At 34.1% G+C, this 12,010-nt stretch overlaps 1 protein-coding gene across 1 annotated transcript in view; it reads left to right on the top strand.

The window, feature by feature from the left end:
• Positions 1-3,193: 3,193 nt before the first annotated feature.
• Positions 3,194-12,010, top strand: part of PCDH15 (protocadherin related 15) — a 748,372-nt gene continuing 739,555 nt past the window's right edge. Inside the window, exon 1 of the mRNA XM_059899155.1 lies at positions 3,194-3,284. Within this exon, the coding sequence (XP_059755138.1) occupies positions 3,194-3,284 (91 nt within the window). The remainder of the gene's footprint in view (positions 3,285-12,010) is intronic.

Here is a 12,010-nt window from a genome sequence, read left to right as displayed (position 1 = left end):
ATCAGTATATTGTGTCTTGAGTAATAGTAGTAAAATATTCTAAAGCTGGAAAATATAGAGTAAATATCATGAAACTCAAACCACTTATGTGTGAGATTATAACACAATTGGGAAAACTGTTTTTTTTCCCAATATTATTGACAGTAGAATACTACAATTGACCCTTGAACAACATGGGTTTGAACTACACAGGTTCCCTTTTATGTGGATCTTTTTTTCAATAAATATAGTACCTGTAATTTCATTTTACAAATCTTTAACTAAGCATGGGAAAAACTTTGTGTTTGATTAGGGATCACAATATATGGAATCAAAACAACTACAGTCTTGATTCTATCCAAACTGTTTCAGCTTCCTGCTTTTGGGTTAGTCATTGCCAATTCTTTTGTTTTTGATGCAGAGATAACAGTACTCAGATTTTTGGTTGGAGGAAGGTGGGTGATTGGTGCCCCTAAGCCCCGAGTTGTTCAAAGGTCAACTGTATTTCCAAATCACTATTGCAAAACCTTATCTTTATTAACTATACCAGAGTGTTGAATATGTCAATAAATTATCTCTGAAAAAACAAGTACAATGACCTTATTTATAGGTCAACTACATGTCTTTTTAGACATGCTCTAGGTGGCTAGAGCATAGCATTGTTGGCCAAGGAGGTCTGGAGGGAAATTTTGTACTCAGAGAACAAGGCAGAGTTTAATATGGAATTTATAATAAAGGTACAATACCATGTTAGAGGTGTTGTTTGAAGACATCTATAAGAACTTTGCCTGCAATTCTAGAGATTGTAAAACTAGTAATGAAAATGGATATTGCTTTTTTAAAAGTTTTTTCTAATATCCTTTAAGTGTTTTCTCTTTGTTTTTAAGTTGTAAAGACTACTTTCTGTTTAATGTTGTAACATTTCTTTAAAAAAAGAAAGAAAGAGGAATAGAAGCCATTATTTCCATAAATCTTTACAGGGCTATACTCCAGGTATGGGAAGAGGGATGCAATATTTCTCCTTAGGATACAGGAGAGAAATGCAGCAAGCTATTATGGGCCTCCATATACCTTGAAACCTGAACCAAGTACTCTCTTGGAAATTTTCTTGTCCTTTTTTGTAATGGAATGAGCAGAAGTTTCAGACTTACAAACCACACCACTACTTCAGCCACTCATAAGTTTGTAACCTTGAGCCAGTGAGCATGACCTTTCCTCCAGAGTAGAGATGATAATACCTACCTTAGAGGTTATACTAAAGATGGATTGAGGAAATGTATGTTTAAGCCCTTTGAAGACTTCATAGATGCCAAGTCAGAAATACTCATATTAAGCTTTATGGAGCCCTCCCTCTGAGGTACTCTTCTAAGCATGCATTTATAGCCATTTACCTAATCCTCAAAATAAATTCATGAGGTAGGTACTATTGTATCTCCATGTTAATGATGAGGAAAGTGAGACAGAGATGTTATTTAATTTGGTCAAAGTCCTAACTGGGAAGTTGAAGAACTTCAATTTAAAAAGAAGCCACACTGTAATCAACTGCTCTTAAAACTACTAACATTAGTCAATTTTATTTTTTCCTTCCCTGCAATAAACATATACCGTTATATTCTCTTGATATCTAATGATGGGCTCTTCTTTGAGCTATCTGTGCCTAGAAGTTATAAAAGCAGCGGCTGAGTTGTTTACCAGTTAGAAGGGGAAAATGTGTGAGGGCTAGATAAAAAGAAGGCTCCTTTTTAAGATAAAGAAACACAAGAAGAATAGATTCCATTTTTAAATATCTGTGATCTGGTGCAGTGACTTGAAATTTAAGGACTGTGCATCCCATGATAAAAAATTTTGAGCTTGCACCTTTAATATACTTTTAAATAAATTATATATTTATATATGCTACTGTGCAAATAAACTTTATAAAACACACAAAAATAAAACGGAAAGATAGATGAAACAAAATATATGTAAAACCAGAATTCAAATTATTTCCTTTGTACATTCTGAAGAAGCTTACCCATGACTAGTTTAGCAGAGGGAATCCCAGGCAGGAGTTGTAAACTGGAGGGCCTCAGAGGACAATATGACCTGCCAGAAGCATTTAGTCTATAAGAGGGTTGGACAATTATCTAAACACTAGGCAGTCTCATGTGGAAATTTGGATTTCTACCATATTCTGGAAAATCAGAAAACTCAGTAATACTGGTTTGCATTCCCACATGACAACCTTGACGGAAGTCAAATACTGGGCTGGTTTCTTCAGACAAACCCTGCACTTCACAATTTGTCACAGCCTTCACTGTCCCTATTGCACCTTTAGGCAAATTCATTTTTTTCTTTTGGAACCTCTGATGTAGAGAAATGAAGTTCCAATCCCTGTTCTACATGATCTATATTCAGCGTAATTTGGAACAATTCCATGTGAATAATTTCTTCAATTTACAAAGAAACTGAGAACATCATTTTTTCAGTAAGAAAAAATACTCTGGTGTGCTCACAGGCCACTAATACCTCATCCAGTTTCTTTACTTACTGGGAGATTGCAAAGAAGAACAAAGGAATTAAAATGAAATTCATCCAAATGCTTCCAAAGACAGACGTTCTAAAAAAATCATGGGTTAAAAATAAATAAATAAATAAATAAAGATGGGTTATCCTTAGTCTTACATGACATAGTTAAGTCAATCTCTTGTCCCTCTACTAAAAAGGAATTTGTGTTTTGATGATGGATTTTTCTACTTAATTCTGTTAGACAAATGTCCATTGAAATTTTCATGTAGGATACTAACAGCTGGTTTAACATCTTAAATTGTTGCAAAAGCTTACTCTTTATAGTTGAACTATTCTATACATAAGATAAATTTAGTGAGTTAAACTGATTGGCATTTGATTCACTCACAGGGTCTCAATTTTAAAGCTGTGGTTCTGGTGTCATTAGTATGTTAAGTTCTCAACTTACTTGCTTACAAAGTAAATAACAGAAAAGATGTCTTTCCTTAGAGACTTGTCTGCCAATTCATGTAGATAAGTTCCAGCACATTAAACAAGTATGTTACTTTGTTAAAGGATAGTGTGGCACAGGTAATTAAGTATGAAGTCGTTAAGGCTTTTCTATGCTGTGACAGTTGTGTTTACCTATAACAGATTAATGAACTTGTCAAATGTTCCTTTTTCCTCTTGTTATTTCAGATCAGCCTTGAGTGGAATTTGATTGAAGATGTTCCAACAGTTTTATCTCTGGAAATGGTTAGCTTCAGGGATTATCTTTTGCTGTCTCTTCACAGTCTGCTTGGGCCAATATGATGATGGTAAGGATGTTTTTACTTTGACCTTTAGAGTTAGCCAGAATTTCAGTGGAACGTGAAACACACCATAGAAATGAGTAATGCTAATTTGTAGTTCATTTTTAAAGGTTGGCGACTCTGTGCAATAATTTTCCTTAATTAAAATAATCTTACAAAAGTAGCATTCGATGCACTTTGTTTTTTAATAAGGATTGCAGTATGGTAGAAAATCCAGTGCTAGGCCTCTAAATGAACATTTACTTATACTCACTAAACAAATGCTTAATTGTTATAAAAAAAAATTCAATTCTATTTGCTAATCGTTGAACAAACACAAACAGTAGCCTTAGGTAAAGCTTAGGAATGTAAAAGATACCAAAATTTCCTATGAGAAAAAAATCTCTGAAGGGGTCAAAGGTAGATGTCATAAGTGATTTTAGTGTTAGCACTTTAATTGGGGATTGCATTATTTCATCCCCCACTATTTTATTTAGAAAGAGTGAAAAAAATGTAAAAAACTTGGCATTAGATTTTCTAAGTCATTTCTTAATAGTAAATCAGTCAGTTGAGAAAGATATATCAGTCATCAAGCTCTGTAGGGACCATTTAACATGTTATATCTGCAGTGGCCCAAATGTGCCTGTCTTAGATATTTCAATATTGGCGGAATCTGTCTTTGAGTACGACATAATACAAGTGTGGAGTATATGTATATATTATATATATACTACATAATGAAAGTATATATGTAATACTTTCAGTTTAAGAGAAGAAAAATGGATACATTTTCCCACCCTAGAAGTTGGCTATTCAAGAAAAATGAGTTTGTTCTTTTATTATTATTAATTTATTAATTTATTACTTTTTATTATTTTTACTCGACATTTGTTCAGCATTCAGGGTACACAGGCGAGCAACCATCTCCTTACCCTTGTTGCCATGTTACCTTCTTGCTCTTAGAGGCAACAAAGATTGTGAATTTTGTGTGTGTGTGCTTTGCTTGGCTAAACTGAATGATCTGAAGATAGATGGATTAATTTGACTTTTTCCCAAACAGTGTTCAAATTGTGTACATATTAAGACATTCTCAGTCCTCCATAGTTAGGATATCATGCCTCTTTGGGGATTTGCAGAATAATTTACAATAGCAGCTATTTTCATAAAGTCACCAGCCTAAACCCTTGAAAAGTTCTGCTAATTAGCACAGTGTTTACTTCAAGTGCATCTGGATTTAATGTTCATGTCATCGCCATTTATGGAGATTGTGAATCTCCAGTCTAACAACAAATTTAAAAGTGCAGTAAGAAATAAATAATGTAACTGCTACTTTGAAGCAAAAATAAGAATCAGTGGAACTTAAAAGAGCATGACTTTAAATTAAAAGAATGCATTTTAAATCGTGCCCCAAGAATAGATGACAAATCAGTGCGTTGGTATTTCTTTATGCCATAAGGCATTCTATTTTTATTCATCATTAGTGTTCACACTGAGAGGGAAGGATTCACTGTCATTGCTCACATTAGACTTGCACAAACCCTGTACTTTTTAGCAATGCAGTTTAGGTTATCAGAGGAAATTACTCCTGATTTAACCTGTAAAGCTATAAATTAGTTTCTTTAATAAGCTCATTACAGCTCTTGGTCTCTCTAAATGTGCTTGTATAGATAGCCTCCAAAATAAGATTATCAGGTCACTGTTGGCCATCAAGTAGTTACTTTCTGAAGCACAGTGCAACTTTACAACTGCCAAGTTACATTTTATAGTAAGGCTGCCCCCTCACTGCGCTCATGGAAGACCTCCTTCCAGCCACCGTTAGAAAGCCTTTTCAGTTCTCTCCTCCTGGAGATAGGTTGCTCGGTACTTAGGAAGACTGAAGGGACTGGAACTGTGGCAAAGAAACAAAAATTTTGTGTAGTTTTTTTTTTTTTTTTTTTTTTAATAAATATGTTTGGAGTTGTAAATGTTACTGCATACTACAATGTGTCCATTCTCGTGGAATGCAGTCATTCTTTTTTTTTTTTTTTTTTTAATATCTATTTATTTATTTATGGCTGTGTTGGGTCTTCGTTTCTGTGTGAGGGCTTTCTCCAGTTGCAGCAAGCGGGGGCCCCTCTTCATCGCGGTGCGCGGGCCTCTCATTATCGCGGCCTCTCTTGTTGCGGAGCACAGGCTCCAGACGTGCAGGCTCAGTAATTGTGGCTCACGGGCCTAGTTGCTCCGCGGCATGTGGGATCTTCCCAGACCAGGGGTCGAACCTGTGTCCCCTGCATTGGCAGGCAGATTCTCAACCACTGCGCCACCAGGGAAGCCCCTTTTGTGTAGTTTTTATAGAGATTTCTTAACTTTATATGCTTTTCAGCATTCCTTCCATACTTGCGTCCTCCAACGAGCATTCCCCCAGAGGTAATAACACATTCCCCTAGGTGGCCCTCAGGCCTCTACTTCTCTCTGGTCTCCTTCAATTAGGGACTCTGACATCACTTTTATTCTATTGTTCATGAAAATGATTTTCATAGGTACTATTTTTTTTAAATCCATATAAAAGTTGCGCCTACATTATGAAGGAATTAAATCAGGAGTAAGCAAAGCCTAGCTAAAACACAAAATAACACTTAACTGGAATACGTGATATGAATTTCTTGAACCAATTTTTTTATCCAAATGCTTGGGGATGCAGGTATGGGTTAGATTGAAGGAAGACAATGGTGATAATCATAATCACAATAGAAATATGTGAAAAAAAGGAAAAATAAAAGCAGTTTTGCCATAGGTAATCCACTGGTTGGATTAGCCCATTTGATAGTTGACGACTGATTTCCATACATAGTTAGAAGCTTCAGATAGAGGAAAATGAAGGAGAAAAAATTGAAACTACGCTAAGGCTATTAGTATAACAGTTTAGGTCACTGTTGTGTTAAAACATAGAATTCTTCTGGACTTGCAATTAAAAACAGTTTCCTCTGTTTTTCTATGCATTTCCTTGCTTAGGCATAAGGCAGTTGGAAGGGAAAAATACTGTTTATTCAATAAAAATTTTAACCTGAAATGAAATATTCTAGTATTACCCAAATGTGTGAATCTGCTTCTCAGAAAAGTATATTGCATAATTGTTATTTTCAATATTTTACAACTAATTTTTTTACTTGGGAACTTGGGCTAAATTTTGAGTCTTTTGATATTTCTCATTCAAATTGCTGGGGTAAGGTTTTAGGTTCAGTAATAAAATTCGCAGATGGTCTATTCCTTAATGAGCATTTCATTTGTTTGATGACTACATATTTAAGCACGCATTAATAACATTAGATTGGTAGTATGATATTACATTTTAAAAGTCAGAATTTAGCTAACCAATAGAATATTGGAAAACATAATTGATTTGTAGTTTATAGTAGCTACCCTCTTCCCAATAAGAGAGCATTAGGACTGATATTTTTAGCTTATAGTTTAATGCATTATCAATCCTGACAATTTTATTGGAATGGGAACATGTACCCTGATCCCACATTGAATGTGGGGAGCCTGAAAAGGAGGTGCCATGGGAAGCAGAGGAAGCAAGGCTATCTGCTAAATTGTATGTTGTGTGGGATAAAAGATATAAAAAACATATTCCTTGTTCTACCATATTATTCATAGTGAGGTAAAGAAACCAAGTTGTCCACAGGGTTTGTCTTTTTGTTTATTTTGTTTTGATTTTGAGTTCATGAATGATTGATAAATGGGAGGCAAAGGGAGGAAGAAAGGAAAATGTTATATAGTTAAGGGGTATGTTTTATTTTCATTTTTTATTATTGCCTCTGCATTTTCAAATTGCCATATTGAGTAGATATTACTTCCATAAGCAGATAGGAGAAGTATTTATTTAAAAACAAAACCAAAAAACAATGTATCATAACATTATAACTAACTTGAAACCAGAGCGTTAGAGTATTAGAGGAGTTTTAAAAGGGTATGTGTGCCAATGAGTGTGTGTGTATGTGTGTGTTACAGAGAGAGAGAGATTCCCTTGTGTGTGCAGATCATGAAAGCCAGTATCAGTTTTTTTAAAGAAAGGGTTCTCCCTGGCTGCTCAAGCATTCAGCCTGGAAGGCAAAAATCTTTCCTCTCGCCCTTGAGCTATTATGTAAACTAGCATATATCTATGATGTGAATGGAACACTTATATAGCGCACAACCAGAACAACTTTCTGAAGGGATCCTGTTTATAAGCTCAGAAAGTCACAAAACTTCCTTAGGCTCAGTTTCCTTATTAATGATAACACTCTGAAACTCAGTTTTATGCAGTTTTGCACAGTACCTGACATATGATCAAGGTTCACTAAAACTGCTTTTTATCTTTATTGCTATTATTACTTCTTATTATTTATAAATAATTATGCTTCTTTTTATAAATTTATGTGCAAAATACAATGAGTACTTTGTGCTCTTGTGCACTATATGTACGTTCTTTCTTTATATCTCTCCAAATTTACTAAACACCTTGAAGATTTAACTTTGTTACATTATATTTTATTCTTAAAAGTATTAATGACTGTATTCTTTCCTTGGAGAGTTTACTGATTCAAATGAAACTATAAGTGAAGTTTGAGGAACATTTCCAGGTGTATTTTCAAGCTTGTTAGGTAATCTATTAATCCATGGAAGGTCAGTGATGAGATAGACATGTCAATCAATTAAGGGTATAGCCATGTTATTAGGTCTGAGACTAAAATCTTCTGAGATCTGACACTAAAGCCTGGAAACTTCATTGTTAGCAAGTGCATCCAGAGGTCATAAAGTAGAATGCCACTAGGTTAATACTAATTAAACTTAAAAGAGAGCGACATGCAAATTACAATGCTAATAATAGCATTATAAGGAAAATATAACTGCCCAATGAGCTGAAACACTTGTGTTTCCAAGAAAGATGTTTCCCCCCTTTAGATACCTTAAGAAGAAATGGTTATGTAAACTTAACAGGTCTGTGAGAAGAGTTAAATGATCTTAATGGTTCATGTGTCCAGACTATGACAGACTGTCACATAGGGCACTGGATATAGCAATATCCTTGCCTCATGGACTGCAATACTTTATTTGTGGGACACTCACGGTCTCCCCAGGATCATGCTGGAAATGTCTGTAGAATTTCTTATTTTTTGAGTTTGTTATTTCAAAGCTTAGTGCAGGTCATCTTCCTCTTGTTAACATTATATTTCTCTGAACATAGTACAATGCAGAAGTTTCTTTTGACTCTGTTTCAGTTATAATTAAATTAAAGGTGATTATTGGAGACTATACCTAAGTAATTTTCAATGAACTTAATTGTCTCTGAAACTTCTCAATCCTTCATTTAAATATGATTTCTTAAGGCAGCACACATCGAGAGATATAGAGCAATATACATGTACACACTCATACGTAATAGATAGATAACACACATTTCAGACAAAAATAAAACCACATATAGCATATATTTTATACAAATTTTAATCTTAATATAATATGGACATCCTTCCTTGTCTGCCCCTTTCACTTATTCCATCTTACAGAGTGTATTTTTATTCTGAGAGGTTAAATTCAAGTTTTAAGAGTAACTTTGTTGTTTTCCCTACAGGCTGATTTAAAATCCTGAGTATTTGCCTTTTTTTTTTTTTTTTTCTTGAAGCTTTATACGCTATTAGATTTATATAAACTGTCTAGATTATATTATTATGGAACATTTAGAATGGTATGACAAGAAAGAGCACCTTCAATGCTTACTCCAGTAAAATATTCCTAAACATTCTAAATTTCATCTCCAGATGAAAACTTGGCTGTGTCCTCATTTTTAGATTGTATCCACACTTGAATTTCCTGTTTCCTCTTTTCCAAAGGTGAGTAATCTTGTGGATCCTGTAGCCCCAAAATGGATTTGTTTCAGAGCAGAGGTTTGAAAAAGCATACGTCTTTTCTTGTTTTGGCAACAAGAAGTTTTTTTGACTTCTCTAGGCTCTGACCTTGGGCCTAGAAGGATTACTTCAGTAGCTTTTGTGTACTCTACTAATAGGCTCCCATAAAGCTGATCTGTACACGCTGGAAGGCCAGAGAGCTAAAGAGTCCAAAAAGTAAATAAATAAACTCTGAGAAACAGAAGACCAATTATTGTACTTAGAAGATTCTCTCTCTCCTAACACACCCACACCAACACCCATACCCCCAAAAAAGTTTATTTCCAAGGTAACTTAGAATACCTAAGTACTGATATTTCAGATACTCTCATTTGTCTCATTGAGACAGGGAAAGAAGTAAAAGTTCTAATTCACTATCCAAGAGATGCAATACAATTAATAACTAGTAAGGTGGATGCTTCCCTCTCTGGTTCTAACAACCTAACATTTTTGAACCACTTGAAAAGAAAAATGCTCACATCCTAATTGTGTGAAAAGGCAGAATTCATTTTAAATGTTTTTAATAGAAATTGGAATTGAGCAAAAATGTAATTATAATCTTGCCTGGCTCTGAGTCATCAATGATTTATACAACTCATAATAGAATTGCTTTTCTTAGTTGGATCTTTTCCTGTTAAATCTCTGTGCTTGTTACCACCACTTCTTCACCAATTCCCTTAAGCTCTGCAATTTGGGTTTTCTCACATCTGTACTGATACTACACTCTCTAAGGTCTCCAATGACTACTTTCTTGGACAAATCCTATAATTTTCTAGCGTTTCAGCAAACAACATTATTGATCTACTTTTCTTTCAACTTTTTTTCCTCAGTGTTTCTTTGAACTGACTTTTCTGATTGTCTATATATCAGACATCATCTTGCTGGTGAATATTCTACCTTTTTCTATTCTGTGATTTTGAAATTGCCCACTCTTGTTTATATTTCCATAAGGAGTCATTCTATAATGAACCAATTTGGATATTTTCTGACAATTAAACAAGGTCCTCTCCTTGGTCATGTTCTATTTTCTCTAACTTCCCTTTCACAGTGCTTTCATCTAACTGCATATCCACTGCACATACTATCACTTGTTCTCTAGTCCACATTTTCACTTTTCTATAGAACATTTATTTGGTTTGCATTTTATTGAATATCAACTCCAGGAAAGATATTAGGGAAACAAAACTGAGGCAGTTGCTTCATTCAAGTATAAAAATGAGGTATATAGTCAGTACAATGTAATTTATATAATAATAGAATTATGTATAGCATATGTGTTTTGGGAGGATACAAATGGAAAACCTGCTAAAGAATTTGGGGTCGAAAAAGTTGGAAAATGTTTGTAGGATGAATTTTGATTTTTCAAGGTAGGGAACTGGAAATTTCAGAAAAACTGAAGAATACTCAATTGGTGTTCTGATTTAAGAGGTACACAGATATCTCTGTGTAGAACTGAGGATTGCATATGCCGTTTTATGACATTGTTCAGGGAAGGTTAGATATTAAAGTATCCAAAGGTAACAAAGCAACATGTACTTGGTTGTGTTCACCATCTATCCAAGGCTTATTTATAATTTCATCTCCTTCATAGAACTCCAGTTAACAGCATCTCTCTCTCTCTCTGTCTCCGATTCTTAAAAGCTATTTCTTGATTGCTTGTAGTTCTCGGTTTTTGTAATGAATTGTGTCTAATGCTTTCTTATATACTATTAAGAAGTGTTCCTACAATTTCACAGGCATCATTTCTACAAGTTTCTTGAAATCGTAAATCATATTGATATGTATTTTATGTGTAAACAGCCTCTCTTTACAATAAGCACTAACATTCATTTAGCATTTATTAACAAAGCCCTTCGTATAGATTATTTTATTTAATCTTCACAAGAACTCCATGAGGTCCTTGTGATTGTCATAATAATCACATACCATTTCACTACTGTTATCCCTCATATATAGATCAGGAAACTACAGAGACACAGAAGGGTTAAGTTGCTTTCCCAGTCTGATATTACTCCCACTATTGAGTGGCAAAGCTGAAACCAACACATTATCTCAGCTCTACATGCAGTAATTACATGCTGTGCTATTATATTATGACATCAAAATCTTAACCTTTCCTGAAGATTTTACTCAAATTCTACTTATTCCTTGACACTAAATTATTCATTATTCTTTGATGTTGTTACTAATGATATTCATTCAAAATTAAGTGCGGAGAGGTTGGTAAAAGGGTACAAACATCTAGTTTTAAGATGAATAAGTTCCGGGGATCTAATGTACAACATGGTGACTATACTTAGTAATACTGTATTGTGTATTGTATACTTGAAATTTGCTAAGAGAGTAGATCTTAAGTGTTCTCACCACACTAAAAAAAAAAAAAAAAAAAAAAAAGGAACTATGTGAGGTGATGGATATGTTCATTAACCTGGTTGTGGCAGTCATTTTACAATGTGTAAAGTATCAAGCCATATACTGTGCACCTTAAATATGCACAGTTTTTGTTTGTCAGTTAGACCTCAATGAAGCTGGAAAAAATTAATATCCACCTTCCCCTTTATATTATGTCATATAATGTTTGTTTTTATGTTTAGATTATAAATTCCTGAAGACAGAGACTGTCTAATTTACTTTTGTTTCTCTCAGCACCTGGCAAAATGACCCAGTTAGTGGTTATTTAAATAAGTAAGCCTTGTATAAAGAAAAATAGAATTGAGAGATGAAGTGTTTTTTTTTAACAATGTAGTAGCAAGTAGGTAAGCTTTGAGGATAGTAGTTGGAGTTCAAACAGCAATTCAAAAACATATTTAGTGAGAGTTTGATTTATACGATACGGCTCAACATTAA

The sequence above is a fragment of the Balaenoptera ricei genome, chromosome 16 (assembly GCF_028023285.1).
Source record: "Balaenoptera ricei isolate mBalRic1 chromosome 16, mBalRic1.hap2, whole genome shotgun sequence".
Lineage (NCBI taxonomy): Eukaryota > Metazoa > Chordata > Mammalia > Artiodactyla > Balaenopteridae > Balaenoptera > Balaenoptera ricei.
The sequence above is the reverse complement of the archived record's forward strand: the minus strand, read 5'-3'. Positions and strand labels throughout refer to the sequence as shown.